Below are 21,557 nucleotides of genomic sequence, written 5' to 3'. Positions count from 1 at the left end.
TTTATCTCCTCTCAATTCAAATCATAATATTTGTTATTCTTTGTCTGTTCTATTTCCAACCATCCATTTATTTTTCTTCTTTAAAAAAGAAGAAAAACTTCTCCTGTACACTATATGGAGTATGATGCCTTTATCTCTTTCCCCTATATTTGTAATACTTAATATAAAACACATAACTTACATTGGGATTCTGTCTGGTACATTCTAAAATTATACTATGTTATCAAAAATAATACAAATCTATTCATTAGTATTGATATTCATTTATATCTTGAACGTTTAACACATTACTTTTCAATTAAATCACATACTTTTATGGGAGCCCTATTTTCCATAGTTATTCTCCCCCCCCCCACATCACATATTATAGCTAATTATTTCATTGCAATGTTCCTCCTTCTTCTACTTCAAATCTCTCATTTCACAAAAAATTTCGCTAATATACCATAATCTAATCATTAGTATTAACAATCATTTATATCTTAAACATTTTATCCATTTCAATTAAATATCATGCCTTTGTGGGAACACTTATGCTTTCCAAAAATTATTACACACCCCCCACATCACAATCTTGAGTCATATTTCATTACAGTACTCCCTTTTTCTTAACAAAAATTTCACTAGTTTATGTTAAATATTTTATCACATTTTAAATTACATATTATTTCCAATTTTCTATGGTTATTTCTAAATACAAATATAAAAATGCAGTCTTATGTACCTTTCTAGAATCCCTTTAACAATAAAATTTATCCTTTATCTCTAAAAAACTTTTGCTTCTTAACATCTTGCTCCCCACCATTAGGGCTTCTCATCCCTTCTTTTCTCCCTTGCTTCTTCTTCTCCTTGACCCCTTGTCTCTCCACCTCCCTTTTATTCTGCTTTCCCCCTTTCTGTTGTTTCCTAACATAATGTCCCCTTTTCACCTTATTCTTCTCTTTTTGGGTTGTTTTTCCAGATCTTAAAGTCCTCTTTTCCTTTTTCTCTTTCTTTTTCCCTTCTCCAACCAAAGTCATTTGTTCATCAAAGATGGCTTCTTCTTTGTCCCCATCATCCTGTTGTTCATTCTGCTTCACATAAGTATAAACCGCCATTTCTAAAAATTGAAAAAAGAGTGCCAAAAAACATCTTTCCCTTCTTGTTTTTCTTTTTCATATTTTTGATATATAAGTTTCAGTCCATCCACAGATGATGCCATTGTGTAGAGAAAAAGTTTTTCCAAACAACCACCCAGATGTTTTAGTCAGAAATAATTCTCAAAAATTCCCAAATCACCAAACAATCCAAACAGGCTGTTTCTTTTAAATACCTTCTTCTTCTTCACTTTTTCTTTCTGGAGTTAAAGTTTAATCACAAAGTTCCCTTTCAAATATATTTTTTGGAAGTCTTATTGATGTTTAATAACTTCCGGTTTGCAAGCTTTCGGCGGCATTCGCCGCCAAGGTTCCCCCGATCCGTTTGGATCTGGGGGATATAGCTGCCCCATAGAGGCAGCTGAAGACAGGGGGGATCCGGAAAGGGGTTTGGGGGTGTCGCAAACCCCAAAATTATTATTCTTATTCAAATTCATCTTGTCAACTGATAAAAATCTTCCATGTTTTTTCAGTTTTTTTTAACTTTCTTTTTAAATAATTGAGAGCCTTATTCTCTTTACAAACAAATATTCCATTACACATCAGGACAAATTTTTTTCTATCACTTTAATCATCTAAACATATTTTCTAACCCTTTTTTTTTCTAATATAACAATGCTATCCCATGCACCCTTGCAGAATCCTTTCCTTAAGTTAAATTTTAACCATTGTCTCTGTGTCTTTTAAATAGGTTTATAACTTTAATTCTTGTACGCTTTTCCTGTACCTTTATATCTTGTTTCTGTCCTTTGTAGCTTCTTTTCCTTTCCCTCTTCCCTCTCTTCTTCTCCCTCCCCTTTTTATTCCCTTTTCTATCCGATTCTCCCTTCTGTGATCCTCACTTCTGCTTCTTCCTGATATTATGATTGCTTTTCAAATTACTCTTTTTTTTTTGGTTGTTGCCTCAGTTCTTAAATTTTTAACTCCCTTTCCCCCCTTTCCCTTTTTTACCCTGCTAAAAATTGCTTGGTCATTAAAGATGACTTCGTCGTTGTCCCGCCCTTCTTGTTCTGCCAGCGTTTCTTGTTTTTCATAGTTCAAGATCTCCATTTCTAAAAGTTGAAATACGAAGCCAAAAGATCCTCTTCCATCTTGTGCTTCTTCTTTTTGTTCTTTAAGTCTCATTTTTAACTCTTCAAGGAGTGATGCCATTTTAAAAATTTTTAAACAACCCCCAATTGATTTTATTTTATTTCATTAGGATCCTCCATCCAAAGTTCCAGGAATCATCCAATAATCCAAAACTGTTTCTTGCTTCTTTTCTCACTTTCTCTTTCCAGGGGCTTTGTTATCTTGTCACAAAGTTTCAGCTACAATGTATCTTTTGCAAGCCTTGTTAAAATTCCACTATCAATTTTTTTTTAAGTTCCAGGTGGTCTCCTCCATTTTCCAGATTCCACCCTCTTTTTTCCTTTTTCCCTCCGCTGCTTTCTTTCTTTTTTTAAAGAAAGTTTTTAAATTATCCAAGAATCTTTATCCCTTTGACATTTTATTTTCAGCTAGAAATAGCCTATTAATGTCAAAGTGGATTAGTATCAATTTCTTATTTGAATCTCTTCTTCTTAATGTTCCAAGTCAATTAAAACTGTCGATGTTAGAGGAAAAACAGCCAATTCTGTTTCCTTTCCTTTTCTCTTTTGCAGCTTAATATCTTTTTTAGAATAGTCTTTAAAATTCAGGTTCCAGGTACCTTAAACAGATGTTCTTCATTCAACCCAGTCAGTCAAACTTTCTCCTTTAAACTTCCTCCTGCACAATCTTGTCCGGTCGGGTTCTTCTTTGAGGTGGCCATTTCTGACCACCACTGCAACCGCCTTTGGGAAAGGGAGTAATGGCCAGCCGAGGAGGAGAGATGCTGCTCTCCTCAACCCCGCTGACGGCTCCCTCTTCTTCAGCACCTCTACGGGGTGGCTTCAGCCCCGAATCCAGGTAGCTCGGGGCGCTCCAGCAGTGAGCACGGATCAAAACCGCGGACGATCGCAATTTCGGTCTGTCGCCAAAGAAGCCCAAACCGGAAGCTTCTTACTGGCCTGGTGCTAAGCCCCAGCTGCTACCAAGCAGCCTCTACTGAGCACTGTCCCAGCACGAGAAGCAGGCTGTGGTACACAACCAATCCAACTATCTCCCGCTGGAGTTGCCCCACGCACCTCACAGACGGAGCGGCACTCCCCTGCCCTGCACAGCTTCTGCAGGTGTCTGCAGGCGGAGGGAGGCAGCTCCACCACTATCCTGCTACCTGTCTTGTCTCACCATCTTCACCAGGTAGGGGAAGGGCAGTGGCAGCTGCCAGCAGCAGAGCAGCCACAGGTGAAGGAGAGGCCGAAGGCAGCCCCCACGCCTGCCTCACATTGCTGGCACGAGAGCTGCAGTGCCCACCAGGGTCAGGGCCTGAAGAGCCTGAAGAGTGCCTGGCTCAGTCCATAGAGTGAAGAGTGCCTGCAGCAATGAGTAGGCATTCAGGCTGGTGCTCAGCAGCCCAAGTCAACAGTGGGCAAGGCGGTGTGGGAAGCATGGCTGCACTGGCAGCCTCTAGCAAAGGGTAGGCCAGCGGCCAGAGGCCAGCAAGGCACTCCAGAAGTCATAGATCTGGGCTGACTCACCCCAGGAACAGCCCATTAGGGTGGTCGAGAGCAGTGTGCCCAGGAGGGCAAAGAGCACCATGAGGCCAGCAGTAGCATGGGCAGCTTTCTCAGCAGGGTTTCTGCCATAGCTGAGTCGTATCTCAGCAGTATCAGGGCCAGGAGGCAAGGGCGGGCAGAGGCTGGATGCACCGAGAGCTTTGTCTGCAGGCACTTCGAGAGCAGCAGCAGGGTGTTGGTCAGAGTTGAGCTCAGGCAATTTGCACAGCAACCACACAGCCAGCATGGGGAGCCATTTCTGCCTCTGCCCATCAGACTGACCAAAGAGCAGCCCCCAGCAGCAGCAGGTGCAGGAGGCCTAGCAGCCAGGCCTCAGGGCCAGCCAGGCAGCAACAGGGGCTTCTGAAATTGATCCAGGGAAGAATTCAGCCAAGTAAAAAGAGCCAAGTAGCAAATCCTCAGGGAGAAAAGAAGATGGGGGAGGGGAGGAGAAATCTTCCTCCCCCCACAGGTGAACCCGAATGACTTTGAGCTAGCCACATTCCCCCAGGCAACCACAATACTAATGTAAATGCATCCATCTGGCTTGAAGCTTATTTTGGAGGTAGGTTTTACATTACAAGCTGGCTTATTTTCTGGCTGGGTTTTATTTTCAGGAAAACACAATATGTGTGTTCATATAAATCAGTCTATGTGGAATTAATTGAGAATCAAGCTGTATATTATATTAATTAAATAATGTAAACTTTCTTATTTTCTGTTCTTGGGGTTGTCCACTTTTCAGGAATATACATAGAATTTTAACCACTTTTTTTTTTTTTTTGCAAAATCACTTCACATTTAACTCTACAGTTAAAGAAAGATAGAAAGCTTCCATTGGACCAGCTGAAGTATTTTTCCTGACTTTCCCCACAGTAATCATGGGGAGGGAATGTCCATTTTGGAAATGAACGTTAAAATATTAATTCCATCTGCACAGTTGTTCCAGTGCAGATTTGAACCTAAGTTTAGATCTTGAGGAGGCATATTTATTGTAATGGAATTTCAGGGGGGAAGGTTGCAACATGTCTGCTAGACTAATGATAAGAGCTAGGATTTCCTAAGACAGGAAAATAAATTATAATATAGAACATACTGTATGTTATCCTACAGAATTGAGATTAGTTTTTGATTAATACATTAGATTAGTTTTTAATTCATACAGACATATGACTCACCTAGTTACACAATGGTTTGTACATTTTGTTTCCTCTTTTAATTTATTCCAATCTGATAGTTCTGAAGAACTATCATATGGGAATAAATTAAAAGAGGAAAAAACACATCCTATTGTGAGTTTAGGATTCTGCATGAACAATTACTAGTAGATCATTGGACTGTTATGACATTCTTGCTAAATTCTTGACAGATTACTTACTATCCTCCTGAATAAATATTCTCTGTTGATTTCTTCACAAAGCCCATCCAAACCCAAAAACTCCAGGGCTAGATTTTCCAATGCAAAAATAATAGAAAATTTATTTATAAAAACTTTTGGAACCACAGTTGTGAACAGGGGTGGGATTCTACCAGTTCTGTCTGGTTCTATAGAACCTCTTGTTAACTTTCTAAGCAGTTCAGAGAACCGGTAGCTAGAAGCAATCTCCTTTTGTTTTTTTCCACCCTTATTACATTCTTGCAAGCACGCCTAGACTTCCTGTCTCCAGAGCTTCTGAGGCTTGGCTTTCTTAAAGGGGAAGGGTTGTTTTCAGATTTTTACACTGCTGTTGGGAGGAAATACTTCCCTGGACAATCAGCACTCTGAAGAAATAATTGAATAATGAAGCAAAGCTTTTAGTGGCAAGATGAGTGACATTCAGCAAGGCTTCTTGGCTAACTAGAAAGATTGACATTCAAACATGAGTTTACATACCCTTTCTGAGTTTTGGTCTAAAACTGGGTTTTGGTGAAGGTTAATTCTGAGCTTGGTGACGTTTAATCCTGTGTTTATTGATGGGATAATTTTCCCTATTCAGCTTCAACAAGCAACAGCTACTGTTGTGATTTAATTATTTCTATTGTGTTTGAATTTTTTCCTTTCTCATGGTTTCTTTTTCTATCTGGGGAGGAGGTCTTCCTTCACTGCTTTAGTACTATGTGGCATTGTCCTTTTGGGGTATACTTCCAAGAGGCAGGATGCAAGCTTGGCACTGATTTTTTTTACTGCCTTTCTGAGGGGCATGTGACCTTTCCTTAAATCTGGATGATTTCCTTAGGAAATCTTGTAAGGTGAGTATCTTTAAGTGGTGCAAATGGATCTAAGAATTGCTTTTCCTGGGTGTGCTTTTTCTGGAGAGCTTAAATGAACTATCTGCTAAAAGGTTTCACTTTATGAGCAAGAGTTGGCTGCTGATAGTTATCATTGCATTTTAACTATTTTCATTCCTCAAGGTGCTCTGGCACCCTGCCTGATTTGTAACTCCAGTTTGCAGGTATTTTTGATCTAATGATTGGTATTTAGGGCAGCTTTTTGCAAGCTTTTTGCAAGCAAAGAAGCTTTTTGTATTTTTGTACAGGTAATCCTTGACTTACAACAGTTTATTTAATGACCATTCAAAGTTACAATGGCACTGAAAAAAATGACTTATGACCATTTTTCACACTTATGACCGTTGCAGCATCCCCACTGTCAGGGGTGGGATTCTACCGGTTTGGGAGAACCGGATGTTAATTGTACATCCAGTTCTGCGAACTGGTAGTTCCAAAGACCAGCTGGCCCCGCCCACCCTGCCCCACCCCTCCCAGAAGTCGCCATGCGCCTGGTTCTGGCTCCCAGGTAGGTGGAGGCTTGCAAAGCCAAAAAAGGGGTGGGAAGGCGGGTGGATGTGGGGGGGGGCATGGGGGTGCCCCCCTGCCCCTTCCACCCTGCGCCCTCCTCCAGTGTGGCAAACTAATCACCTCATTGAACAGCCCGTTTTTAGCATAGCAAGCCTCCCTGGAGCCTCAGAGGCCCAAAACAGCGCACAGAGGGAGGGTGCAGGTGGGGGATGCGCTTGGGGGTGGGGCGGTTCCCCTTGCACCCTCCCCCCTGCGCACCATTTTGGGTCTCCTGAGGCTCCAGGGAGGCTTGCTATGCTAAAAACAGCCTTTCTTTTGCTTTGGGGGGGGTGCAGGAGTAGTGCTGCCTATCACACACCCCTGGCCATGCCCACCCAGCCGGTGATTAGGGCAGAGAATGGGCTGCTCAATTAGGTAATTAGTTTGCCTCTCTCACCCGAGGGGCTGCCTGCTCTCCCTCCCACCAGCCAGCATGTAAGGGCTTCATTCACTTTGTTCCTGCCCTCAAACACTAAAGGTTCTCCCGCTATTTAATTTATACTTCTGTTTGTGCTTCTTTCCCAAACTGTATTCTTTTCTCCCCCACCTCCCTCCTCCTCCTCCTCCTCCTCCTCCTCCTCCTCCTCCTCCTCCTCCTCCTTCTTCTTCTTCTCTCTCTCTCTCTCTCTCTCTCTCTCTCTCTCTCTCTCTCTCTCTCTCTCTCACACACACACACACACACACACACACACACACACACAGGTCCATGGTAAAATTGTCTTCCATGAAACCAGTCCCTGGTGCCAGAAAGGTTGGGGATTTCTGAATTAGGCCATGCAGGAGAGCCCTTTTAAGGATTATGTATTAATAGAAAAGTAACTAACTTAGCTCTGATCCTAAACCAGGGGTCCCCCAAACTTGGCAACTTTAAGACTTGTGTACTTCATCTCCCAGAATTCCTCAGCTAGCAGAGCTGGCTGAGTAATTCTGGGAGTTGAAGTCCACAAATCTTAAAGTTGCCAAGTTTGGAGATCTCTGTCCTAAACGCTAAAGCTGCTGCATATAAAAACAGAGGAGCTCTGATCAACTGTCACAGCCACATTTTGGATCTGAGTGGAGGTCCTGGGAAAAGTGTCAGAATAACACTTAGAAGGGGCCTTGGGGGGAACCCTACACCATTTCAGAGAAATGGCTGTCCAATCTTTTCTTTAAAATCTCCAGTGTTGGAGCATCCAGAACTTCTGGAGACAAGCAAGTCCACTGGTTAATTGTTCTCATGGTCAGGAAGTTTTTTCTTAGTTTTACGTTGCTTCTCTCTTTGATCAGTTTCCATGCATTGCTTCCTGTTTTGCCTTCTGCTTCTTTGGAAAATACATTGCCCACCCCTTCTTTCTGGCAGCCCCTTAAAAGCTTGTTGCCTATCACACTCTTGCGCAAGGCATGTGAGCCATTTCCTCCTTTCAGTGGTCCATGAAAGTACATCTATAGTACATAGATAATAAAGTCAAAAAAAGGTGAAAGATAAGTTGAGGCTGGGTGTGACAAGGAATGACTGGGAAGGGGGTGGCAAGCGAGGCACCTCTTGATGTGAGTGACATTGAGTTGGTCATGCCCAGCCAGTCATGTGACCACCAAGCCACGCCCAGCCAGTCACATGACCAGAAAGCCACACCCAACCAGTCACATGACCACCAAGCCACACCCACAAATTAAGCCACGCCCACAGAACCGGTTGTTAAGAAATTTGAATCCCACCCTTAGTTATGAAGTTTGGAAGGTATCATCATATTTACTCTTGCCCTAAGAGGATAAGCTGTTCCAAAGGAGAACTCCCATAGAGAAGTCTTGCTTTAAATTTTTTTAAATATTACTCCTTAGGCAAAGGTGTTCTCCCTTGAAACAGCAGATCAGAAATGCTGCATTGGTTTACTTTGTATTTTCCAGCTGTCTCTTCCAATGAATCTACAATGCATGCTCATGTTTCTATCTGTGCATTTTGATTTTAAAAAATTAAATGCATTGGGAAAATTTGATATATATCAAGAAACCTTACTTAATGAGTAACATTGGCTTGAAGGTGCACACACACACATAATTGGAAAACATAGGCTGTTTTAAATATAGTGCCAAACAACATGGTTGCCTCATGAATGAACATTTATATCCTGGACATGGTACTGTAGATTACTGAGGTAACTTCACTTTTTACTGTTGAAAAACATTAAGACTCCTAATGATAGGTTTTTTTAAAAAAAAATGTGCTCTAAAAATCATTTTTGTATTCTTTTCTAATGCTTCAATAAACAAATGTTAAATGAATATTACAATAACCTGCACAAATGTTTTATGTCCCTATTCCTCACTGGGATCCTGAATACCTTGAAATAAGTGAATAATCTGGAATGAATTAGGAATAATGAAGCAGCAAAAAATTAATTCCAGAATAATAGTTAAAATATGCTTTCTTTTGCCACATTACTAAATATTCTTTTATATATGTGAGAACGTGATTGAGGAGCTTATTAAAATGCATATTTAAGCAATATATTTTGGGAAAATCCATACTTTTTATATGGCTGTGTATTATAAATGTTGATCACTCTGTTTCCAAATATTGGATGGTCAGTATTGGATTTAAGGTTATTTCCATGTAGATTGTAATTGAGAGGCATCTACAGAAATAAAACTTTCACTGTGTCAGTGGGTCCTTTGCAACAAGTGATACAAATACTTAAGGTTGGTATTCTGCCAAAAAGGGGAGATAATAATTTTAAAAAACATTTTATTGTTCATAATACAAATGAGTATATTGATACATAATATCAATTTATGTTGTAAGATGAAATACTGCTGCATTTGAAAATGACATCTGATTTCACAATTTTGAATGTGTATTTTAAATACAATATAATTAATTGATATAAGGTATATTTATATTATTTTTAAGAGCTATGGGCAATTTAGAAATGTCTTATTTATTTTACTGATTTATTTTTTATAAAAAATTGTTTTTAGGAGTACTTTGACTTCTATAGGAAATTCAAATTTAAAGGACTGTTACAGATTTTTTTCTGATTTGTAGATAAAAGACAATGGTGAACTTATTGTCAAGAATGCCCAGTTGCGCCATGCTGGAAGATACACATGTGTTGCTCAGACAATTGTTGATAATGCCACAGCTTCAGCTGATCTTGTTGTGAGAGGTAAAATATTTTCTTGATTTTTTTAAGTTAAGCTATTCCCACATTGGGGACGGAGGGCAGGAGAGTGTACAGCAGTGGTGGGATTCAATTTTTTTTACTACCGGTTCTGTAGTCATGGCTTCCTTGGTGGGCATGTGACTGGGTGGGCGTGCTTGGTGATCATGTGACTGGGTGGGTGTGGCAACTCAATGTCACTCATGTCAAGGGGTGCCTCGCCTGGCCCCTCCCACCATTCCTTGTCACATCCAGCCTCAACGTATCTATAGTTCTGCAAAAATGTTGTTCACCTTTTTTTGACTTTATTATCTACGTAATATAGATGTACTTTCATGGACCACTGAAAGGAGGAAATGGCTCACATGCTTTGCGCAAGAGTGTGATAGGCAACAGGCTTTTAAGGGGCTGCCAGAAAGAAGGGGTGGGCAATGTATTTTCCAAAGAAGCAGAAGGCAAACAAGAAGCAATGCATGGAAACTGAACAAAGACAGAAGCAACCCAAAACTAAGGAGAAACTTCCTGACAGTGAAGTTTAACCAGTGGACTTGCTTGTCTCCAGAAGTTCTGAGTGCTCAATCACTGGAAGTTTTTAAGAAAAGACTAAACAGCCATTTCTCTGAAATGGTATAGGGTTCCCCCCAAGGTCCCTTCTAAGCAGTGGTGGGATTCATTGTTTTTTTACTACCGGTTAAGTGTGTGTGGCTTGGTGGACGTAGCAGGGGAAGGATACTGTACAATCTCCAGTCAGAGGTGGTATTTGTCAGTTCTCCGAACTACTCAAAATTTCCGCTAGCGGTTCTCCAGAACTGGTCAGAACCTGCTCAATACCACCTCTGTTTCTAAGAGTTATTCTGTTATTTTGACACCTTTCTCAGGACCTTTACTCAGATTTTGGCATCCTCAGTTTTCCTGCCTGAGAAGGGGGTTGGACTAGAAGACCTCCGTAGTCCCTTTCAACTGTCTTATTCCTGAATTAAATAGCTAAGAGTTAAAGAGCTGCCTCTTAGATTTCATTTTTTAATAAGATTTTTAGAAACTTGCAGTTGAAAGTTCTTCCTGTCTCCTTACCCTGAAGGCCAAATTTCATTTGGAATTTAATCCCAAACTGATTGCCCTTCTCCAAATTCACTCCCAAGAAGCAACATCTCATCTCTCTCTCTCTCAAGAGAAACTACAGTATTACTGGCATTAATCATCTTTCCAAGAACGTGTACAAGAGTCTAAACAGAAAATATAAGCAGGAGCCAGCAAATATTAACGTATTACTCACAAATCCCTCCTGGAAAATCAATATTGATTTTCAGTTCTAATTTAATATTTCCCAAATGCAATCCTTTGTAGAGCAAACAAAAAAAAAGACATAAAATCAGACTGGCTATCCAACCCATACATTTTTACAAAAAGGCAGATCCAATTCAATTTAAAGGCACTTAGTCCTATCCATATTTGCAGAGGGACTTCATCCGTTGAACTGCTAAACCAATATAGGTGCAGAAATATTTCAGTCATAATTTCACATATAAAATAGCCATTGGTGTAATAAAACCTGCATATTGTTCAAAACAGTAATTAGTATTATGGCTGATGTTTATCAGCAAGCCTAAAAGTCAAAGATTACAAAAGTGCTTCTTTCTCTGTATGTATACAAAACATCGCATACCAGCCAGAATAGCATATTAAGCTGGACTTACTTATGCAACCTGATCTACAAAATAAACACACGTGTATTTATGCTCTGGACTATAGACACTGAATGCATGTAAATCACTGAAAAATATGTGATAGCCCTAGGCAAAAAAAAGGCAGCAAAATCACTCTAGTTGTAGGGACAGTGTAAAATATTAACACATGATAAATAATGGAACAATGAAAAATAATAGCACAGAGTTCTCTCTCTCTCTCTCTCTCTCTTTCTCTCTCCCTTCCTATTTCTTTTTTATTTATTTTATTTTTCTTTCTTTCTCTGTCTCTTCTGTCTTTCTCTCCCTTTCTTCTTTTCTTTCTTTCTTTCTTTCTTTCTTTCTTTCTTTCTTTCTTTCTTTCTTTCTTTCTTTCTTTCTTTCGTATCTCTCTCTCTCACACAGACACACACACCACTCTCACTCTCACTCCCCCTTCCTATTTCTTTTTCTTTCTTTCTTTCTTTCTTTCTTTCTTTCTTTCTTTCTTTCTTTCTTTCTTTCTTTCTTTCTTTTCTTTCTTTCTTTCTTTCTTTCTTTCTCTCTCTCTCTCTCTCTCTCTCTCTCTCTCTCTCTCTCACACACACACACACACACACACACACACACACACGCCTGGTCTGGGATGAACTAATCCGGCGAGCTCCATAGCAGGCGGCGGGAGAAGAAAAAAAAGCGACTGGTGATGGTGATGGTGGCACTGCTCTGGGAGGCAGCCACGGGACATCCACCCGCCCACCCGGAGCACCTCTGCCGCCCCTCGCTTTCTTCCTTCTCCCAGGGGACAAAAGAAATAAAGCAAGCGGCAGCGGCGATGGTGGCGCTGCTCCTGGAGGTACATCCGGGACATCCACCTGCCCTCCTGGAGCAGCGCCACCAGCGCTCGCTTTTTTCCTTCTTTTGGGGGATGGGGTGGGCAGATGTCCCGAGGCTGCTGCACATGCACACTGCATGTGCAGCCCTGGGACATCTGCCCATCCTCCTGGAGCACCTCCACTGCCCCTCTCAGCCCCAGCACAGAAGAGATGCCCCACAAGGGCCGCCTGCCCACCCACCCGCTGGCTGGGCCGGGCTGGAAGTAGTGCATCCTCTGGGAAAAGGAAGAAAGCAAGTGGCCGTGGCACTCTGGGAGGATGGGTAGATGTCCCAGGGATGCACATGCGGCCAGCCGAGCCCGGGGATTGTGGGGGGAGGCCCACAGCAAGCTCCAGGGATCTTGGGTTTGGCAAGCTCTGTAGATGGTGGGGGTGAGAAACTCTGGGGATGGTGGGGGGGCCAGCAAGCTCCAGGAATGGTGGAGGGGCTGGCAAGCTCCAGGGACAAGTGGAGGGAGGCTAGTGTGAATCACAGGCTTACCTGTGAGCAGGCAGATCAGGGCTGCTCAGTTGGGGCGCAGGCACCACATGGGAAGGCAGGTTAGAAAGGCAAGCCACAAGGACCCAGTGTGCCGCATAGGAGGTGTGGAGTAACTGAGTGGGGTAAACGTCGGGCAGGCGGAGCAAGTGAGTGTCGGGCGGCTGGGAAGGGCAAGCAAGCATCAGGCAGGTGGGGCAAGTGAGCAAGCGGCAACTGGGCGACCGGGTCAGGGGTATGGCCAGTCAGAAGTCACTACCAGATCAGCGACCCATGCAAATCGTCGCTACCGGTTCGGCCAAATCAGTGTGAACCGGCTGAATACCACCACTGGCATATAGGATTTCCACAGGAGTTAAGAACATATAAGAATCATATACTGTTCCCAGATTTAATCATCTCTAGAAATATGACAAAGGGAAGCCAGTCTCACAATTATATTTCACTTTCCAATTTCCAATAATTTGGAAAGAACTTTGAACATTTATTCCAGCTGGGTTTCAAGAGAAAGACATGGTGGACTCAAGACAGCTCTACAAAAACCAGAGTCGTCAACTGAGGTGGAATGAAGAGCTGACGAGTAGATTACCTCTCTGATAATTCTATTCCAGAGAAAGAGTACTTAAGATCACCCACAAATACTCCAGATAGCTGCCCTCACAAAACTGTGTTATTTTCTCTGGCAAGTTTAGAACTCAGGGACATGAGGAAATAGCCATCTTGCACAAACCATTGGTTAGCATCTCTAAAAAGACAATAACTTTGCATACTTCTTTTTCTAATCACTTTTTAAAACTGAAACTTTTGTAAAATTATTAGAAAGTTTTGGGTCCACACATTTTACTTTACTGTTTTTTCAATCTTTAGTAAAGGAAAGTGTTACTTACGAGTTTAAGAACTTTAAAAAATTTAGGAGTGGATAAGCAGCAAAAAGATTATTTTTTATTTCAAAAAGTAAAACCGGACTAAGGGTCCAAATAAATTTGAAATAAGATTCTGGATTTAATTGTAAAGAATTCTTCCTATTTAATAACAACTAAAATGAAAATTTAAAAATCAGAGAATAGAGGGAACTAAATATCACAACTACAAAAATTACAAAGGATGCATAAACTGTACAATTACAAAATGAAACAATATATTTTAACATTAGACATATTGATGAATATTTTTGAACAATGAACTCAGAAGTTAATTTTAACAGAGCCCACAGAGACATATGCCTCAATGGAAACATGGAAAAAGATGTTGTACTGGACATTTAAAAAAAAGCAACTGATGTCTTAATATTTGAAGGGATATACAAACAATAAATGAAGAGAGCGACTTACATAATTTCCCTGGATTTACAAAATGGATTTACAAAATAGGCTTATTAAAGCTTTTTTGTGTGTGAGAAGGGATATAGAAAAATGAAAATAAATCAAATTCTAGAATAAAGTGGACTAAAGTTAAAGATTGTTAGAAGAAAATATAGGAAGGAATATAAAATTGGCATACCTGATCAAGGTTAAAATAGATATGTTGATATCTCTGGTAACCCTTAATGGTTTTTTTCTGATCACGACTGAAATGCTGAGGCTGTAAGAATTGGTTTATAGATAAGAGATAAGGATTCAAGAAACATGAGATCATATTCTGTATTTTAAGACAGCGGTGTGGAGGGGTGGGTGTGTGAGTGGCAGGCACATGCACATATGTATGCGCAGTTCCATGGGTATGAGCGATGGTATGCACGCCCTCCACTTATGCAAATGGAGCTTTGTGTGCAAGAGGAGGGTGCTTGTGCTCATGCATGAAGCTCCACTCACACGAGCAAAGGGCCCTTGCACTCGCGCATGAAGTCTCCACACGTACAAATGAAGGGTGCTCGAGAGGAGGGCACTTGAGCTCATGCACAAAGCTTCCCTCACACAAGCAGAGAGTGCTCATGTGCGATGCCTTTTTTCCAGCAAAAGAAGCTTCCCCACGAATGGCCTCCACTCAAGCTCCCCCTGCTTGTGCGAGGTGAATTTGGTGTAAATGCCCACCATTCAAGTGCCTACCATTTGTGCGAAGGGAGCTTCGTGCACGAGGGGAAGCACCCTCTGCTTGCGTGTGAAGTTCCATTTGCCTGAGTGAAGGGTGTGCACGTTCACCACTCACTCCAGTGGAGCTTTACGCATGCATGCATGCATGCCATTCCGAAGCTGCCCCCGCTGTCTGCTTGCACGAGTGTATGAGATTTGTATGAGACCAGAACTATGGTGTTACTGTATAAAATGGCCTTTCCAATCTAGTATTCCCTAGTATTGTTCAATGGCCAACATTTTATTTGACCATGCTACCTGAGATTTTGCAGATTAAATTTTAATATGTGAGAATAGTAGATTACAGAAAGTTGCAATGAAATAATTTAACTCGGTTAAATATGATACAGTTGGCTCACTTTTTGACAAGATTATATCATAATTTTTCATGGAAATATGTTTCAGGACCCCCAGGACCTCCTGGTGGACTCAAAGTAGAAGATATTAAAAATACATCTGTAATGCTTACATGGAGTCGTGGGATAGAAAACCATAGTCCTATATCAAATTACACTATTCAGTCAAGGACTTTTCTGTCCGAGTATTGGAAAGACATGAAAACAGGTAAGAATCTTAGGAAAAACCCTCAGAGCCTAAATAATAAAATATCATTGATATATTCACGAGACGCTTTTACCAGCAGTTTTAATTACTCCTGATAATGTGCTACAAACTAGAAACAACAACAAAATGGATGAGTTTATATATGTGTAGTGTGATGACCTGAGGCATAGCACAAAGGCAACACAGTCAGTGAATAAGAATGAGTTCCTTTATTAGCTCCAACCTTTCCCCCAATGACCTGGTTATCTTCCGGTCTGGAGAAAAACTCTCCCACAAACCTGCACCAACCTTTGGCTGCAGATATTCCAGTCCAAACATTGTAAACTGAAAACTTTAAACTATAAATCTCACAAGGCAAAATAAGGTAATTAAATCCAGCAGAGCAAGATACGGAGTTCCAGAAATGAAGTAACAAGGCAGTAAATCAAACCAGTTGGGAGGATGCCAGGAACTCAGATAACCGCAGCCAAACACAAGGTAAACACAACGATTGTTCCCAACAAACGCCCCTCCCAACTGGTTCTCCTTTAAACTCCCTTCCCAGGTGTACCTTGTGAAGGGAATCAGGGCCCTTTCCTCCCTCATAAGCCACAACCCACGTTGCTCTCTTCTCCGTTCTTCCCTGTGTCCCCCTCTCCTTTGTTCTACCTCTTCCTTGCTCTGCCCAGCCTGACTTTGCCCTTCCCTAGCTTCCTCCACAGCCAATGGAGCCATTTTCCCGCTCCCTGATGGCTGTTTGTCTTCCTCCTCGGATTCAGACTCCGATGGGGGCATGACCTGTAGGCTCAATAATAATCTAACCACTAGAAATGCACTTCAAAGCCCAAAGTGTAGCAGTTTTTCATATGATTTTCTCAAACCTGTCATAAAACATTATATTACTGCAACAACAGCAAAATAATTTGCTAAATTAGCAATTATTTTGCTAAATTGTATGTCTTAAGACAAAATTGCTGTATTTGCATAACACATTTGCCTAGCTAAAAGCATAGCTCAGCATACTGTATGTAGCTGGCCATTTTTCTAGCATGCATTAGCAAGATGTGTTGAGCGAAGGGCAGTTTGTTTATTTAGGCATAAATGTTGTAAGAATATAGCAACTGTCTATTGTAATTCCAGAATTATGGCTTACTTTTAAGAAGGATTAACTATTTGTCTCTGCCATGATTCTTTCTCAAATCCCCTCCCAACCTGTACATTTTATAGTTTGTACATTCACAATCAACTTGTCCCAAGCAAAGGTCTTCCAGGTGATCTTCAAAGCTATCCAACTTCTATAACTTAGATGTGTGTAATGGGTTCACACTTCTGCTGCTAACTTATTCCATTGTTACATGAATGTAAGATGACTCCCTCAATTTATAAAATTAGCATTGATTAAAATGCGTAATCTACATTAACTACCATAGCCTAGACCAAGGTTGTCAAACTCAAGGCCCAGGGGCTGAATCCGGCCCACGGGGTGCTTAGATCCGGCCCTGGAAACAACAAAAGACTTGCCTGCGGTGCTTCTGCCAGTAAAAATACACCTTGGGAGGGCCGCGTACAGCCCTCCTGAGCTCCATTTTCACTGGCAGAGGGTTGCAGGAGGCTGTAGCAGCCAAAAACGAAGCTCAGGACTCCGTTTTCTCTGGCAGAGCACCCAGGCCACCACAGGTGCCTCCAACACGAGTGATGTCAAACTGGCCACACCCACCCTTGCCACACCCATTCTGGCCCCTTGAGCTCAACCACAACCCTGACGCGGCCCTCAGTGAAATTGAGTTCAACACCTCTAACCTAGACAAAGTAGAATATAAATTGGGAAAGTGAGATACACATGAAAAATGGGAAGTAGAGTAAGGAACAGATGGACTGGTGTGATACTCTGCACTAGGTAACCAACAGAGTACAACTCTATATTTTATACTGTATGTAGCATGGGTATATCTCCTTACAGCTAAATTAGAAGAACCAGTTTATAATTTGCTCTATTTCATTTTAACCATTATGCTTAAATTGTTGCTGTATGTGTCGTAAATCATACAGCGGGGGTGTCAAACTAGCAGCTCGTGGGCCGGATGCATCATGCACAGGCCACACCCACCCCAGCTCCATGAATGGGAAAAACGTTATGAAACATCACATGATGGCAACCTAACACCATGAGTATGACACCCGTGTCATACAGCATTACTCCCTACTTTGTTGTTGTTGTTTAAAATGAATGTACAATTTGGATTTGTGTGGGTCCATATTCTACAGATGCCATCTCTCTTAAGAAACACTGTTAACCATTGTTAATGGTATCCTTCTCAGCTATCTATTTATATAAGTCTTAGGAATCACATAGTTTTGAGATCATGGTTGGAGGAATAACTTCCAGGATTATCAACACGAAGATGATCATTATCATTAAATTAAACCTGTATAAATCACACACAGGTCTAATTCACACTATAGTCTAATGACTGAGAGAAACTAAAAATACTGAATAATTTTTTTTAGTCAGCTTTGTATAGATGACAGAACATCTAAGCCTTTCTCAACCTTAACAACTTTAAGATGTGGGTACTACAACTTCTGGAACTCTCCAGCCAACATGCTGGGAGTTGAAACTGACACAATTTAAAGTTGCCAAGATTGAGAAACACTGATTTAGGCAGTGTGAAAATATTCTCAAAGAAGGATGAAATGAGCTAGCTAAAGATTTTACTAGATCTATTATTAATAGGATGTTCATGTAAGAGCAGTATCAGAGAAAATGCATGTAATATCCAAACAATATTATTTTAATTTCTATTTGCAGGGCTGCTTTTCAAAAAATAATTATATCAGCAAGTACAAATAGCAATAGCATTTAGACTTATATACCGCTTCATAGTGCTTTACAGCCCTCTAAGCGGTTTTACAGAATCAGCATATTGCCTCCAACAATTTTACTGACCTTGAAAGGATGGAAGGCTGAGTCAACCTTGAGCAATTCAGAATTGAATTCCTGAAGTGAGCAGTGAATTAGCCTTCAGTACTACATTCTAACCACTGTGCCAAAATATTATCTTACTACTGGCCAAACTTTGTGCTATTGGTTCTTGTGTAATATTAATTACACCAATCACACTGATTGCCAATGTGCTTGACTCATATTTCAAGTAATTGTTTTACCCATTAAATACTATAATACTGTTTTTTTTTTAAATGTCCATTATTATATCATGAAGTATTTCCTAAAGGATGTGCAACTATGAATGCAATTATCTCTTGATATTCACACTGTTCAGAATTTTGCACTTCTTTCCAAAAGATGCATAGAAATGTACAAAAATAATACCTACATTAGTGAAAAATGTATAAACACATATATGGAATGTAGCTTTTAAACAACGTGGCTATTAAGAAAAAGGAAACTTCTTTTCAAATAAATGTGTTTCATACACATTTTGTTTTTGTTTTTAAATACAACCTGCTGAATAAATGAACAAAAACAATTCAAAATGGGCAAAAGGGAAAACAGAAAAATCGTCCTAACAGATTTCTCCATCCATATTTCTGGATTCATTTGAGAAATTAAACTGGATTATTAATTAAAATTTGAACAAGCCAATATTGGATGTTATGTTATTATTTTTGTTACAGTGCTGTTTTTAATTATTGTCTTTGCTTGTATTTAGATCCTTCCATTGTTGATGGAAATGCAGAATCCGCAAAAGTTATTGATTTAATTCCATGGATGGAATATGAATTTCGTATAATGGCCACTAATATTTTAGGGACAGGAGACCCTAGTATACCATCACAGAAAATTAGAACAGAAGGATCTCGTACGTACAAAAAATGTTTCATTTGATTTAATTATTGTTTTGAGGTTCAGAATGATTACTTGATAACAATGAATTACTATTGAACACAATTTCTATAAATTCAAGCATTTGTGTTTCTGAAATGTTTCAATACAGGAATTACTTTAAATAACTTTACTGGAAGATATAAAGCCAAACACATTTTGAAACCGATCTACAGGTAATCCTTGATTTACAACTGTTCATTTAGTAACCATTCAAAGTTACAATGGCACTGAGAAAAGTGACTTATGACCATTTTTCACACGACCATTATAGCATCCCTATGGTCATGTGATCACCTTTTGCAGTCTTTTGACAAGCAAAATCAATGGGGAAGCCAGATTCGTTTATCAACGGTGTCAATAACTGAACAATTGCAGTGATTCACTTAACAACTGTGGTAAGAAAGGTCATAAAAGCGGGGAAAGCTCACGTAACAACTATCTCACTTAGCAATATATATGTTGGGCTCAATTGTAGTCATAGGCTTAAGGACTAACTGTATTTTTTTTTCAGTATATAGAGAGCTCTCTTAAAGCACATTATATCTTCCTTTGCAACTTTGAGTCTTCCTAGAGTAGGATTCTCCAGAACTGGACTATTCTGGCTGTTCTACACAAAGAAATGCATCCATTAAAAGGATTGTTTTAAATTTCCCTTAACTAAATATGAGAATTTTCAGACAGTATGATATACTGAATTTAATAGAGTGCATCATTTTTATATTTTTCAAAACAAATGTATCTTAGCTTTCCACCAGTTGTACTCAAGTCAACATTACATTCCTACAGTTGCTATTTGAAAGGAAATTTTATATTGCAACAAAAAGGTTGTACATCACCAATTTCAAAAAAATTTAAATGTGATATATTACTGGTGGTCCTCAACTTAAACTGTAATTGAGCTTTGAATTATGGTTATAAGTTGTTATGGTCATAAGTTGGGAATCATGTAAACAAATCTGATTTTTGACATTGTTTGGGTAGTTATTAAGTGAATTCTGCAGTCATTAAGCAAATGTTGTGGTTAAGCAAGTACCATGGGCATTTTTCACTGGAAACCAGAAGTAAATGACAGAAAAAATGTCACAAATTATTGTAATGAGACCGTGGGCCAAGCAAACAGCCTTAAAAGTGAGCCAGTTGCCAAGCACCCAAAATGCAATCACACGCCCACAGGGGTGTGCAGCTGTTGTAACTTCAAAAATGGATTATAAATAGATTTTGGGGAGGCCAGCGTAATAGTTATTAAGTGATCAGTTGTAAGTCGAGGACTATCTGTACAATGAACACTTGTGTTTTGCCCACCAACCAAATATCCTAATAGAGCAGGGGTGGCAAACTCAATTTCATTGAGGGCAGCATCAGGATTATGGTTGGCTTCAGGGGGCTGGGGTGGGCGTGGCCAGCTCCCACTGCTGCTATGCTCGCTCTCCTTGGCCAGGTTGCTCATGGTGTGCATGGGAGGGCAAAGTGTGTGGGTCAGAAGGAGGCCCACTCCATCTCCTTATGAGGAGACCCAGCTTTGTAACCAAAACGTCCTCAGTGATAGGATGGGAGACCACCAGGAGAGGTCAGGAGGAGGGGACAAGGGGATGGCAAAAGGCAACAGGGTTGCTGGTGGCCAATTGCTAAGGCAGGATTTACCTCAGACCCTCACTCACTCTCATTATAATCTCTTTCCTCCCATCCTTCCTTCCTTTCCTCTTCATTCTCCTTTCTTTCTTCTACCTTCCCCTCTTTCCTTCTTTTTCCTTCCTTGATCTCTTGCCCTCTTTCCTTCTTTTTCTTTGTCTTTCCTGTCCCTTCTTGGTTGCTCAAATACAAAAGGGGAAACTTTCCTCGCCTTGTGATCAAATGTCACTTTTGCTAGTAATGTGTGGCCACTTATAAGACTGAGAACAAACCAGGTTCAGTTTATCCCGTGCTTGCATTTCGTGGGGGCCTCCACAGACTACAGTAAGGCAAAACTGTCAAAATGATGGCTCTGATAGTTGATCAGAGCTCCTCTGTTTTTTATGTGCAACAGCTTTAGTGTTTAAGAACAGAGATAAGTTAGTTGTTTTTCCTATAGAATCCTTAAAAATCCCCTCTCCTGTAGGGACCTTGCCATAGTCTAATTTAGACTGGAAATATAGCAAAGAAAAATATTTTCCCCACTTGCTTCATCCTGTTTTCCTCACTGGAATTAGCTATATGCAATACACAAGGAGGGGATCATTTCCTACCAGTTCACAATTCAAGGATACCAATGTTGTTGTGGCCTGCCAGTGGCTGGTGGAGCTGGCAGCAGAGTCGGACCGTAGGAAGGAGGTTGGGGAGGAACCCGGGCCATTCCTGGAGGCTGAGGAAGGCTCTGAT

General features: G+C 40.6%; 1 protein-coding gene across 4 annotated transcripts in view; it reads left to right on the top strand.

The window, feature by feature from the left end:
• Positions 1 to 21,557, top strand: part of CNTN1 (contactin 1) — a 290,436-nt gene that overhangs the window by 211,525 nt on the left and 57,354 nt on the right. For all 4 annotated transcript variants that reach the window (XM_087969240.1, XM_087969238.1, XM_087969237.1 and 1 more), the window contains exons 16-18: positions 9,594 to 9,714; positions 15,218 to 15,376; positions 19,027 to 19,176. In XM_087969240.1, the coding sequence (XP_087825366.1) occupies positions 9,594 to 9,714; positions 15,218 to 15,376; positions 19,027 to 19,176 (430 nt within the window). The remainder of the gene's footprint in view (positions 1 to 9,593; positions 9,715 to 15,217; positions 15,377 to 19,026; positions 19,177 to 21,557) is intronic.

This window comes from Notechis scutatus, chromosome 6 (genome assembly GCF_049901735.1).
Source record: "Notechis scutatus isolate UNSWTSFEM ecotype Mainland chromosome 6, rNotScu1.2, whole genome shotgun sequence".
NCBI classification, from domain to species: domain Eukaryota; kingdom Metazoa; phylum Chordata; class Lepidosauria; order Squamata; family Elapidae; genus Notechis; species Notechis scutatus.
The sequence above is the reverse complement of the archived record's forward strand: the minus strand, read 5'-3'. Positions and strand labels throughout refer to the sequence as shown.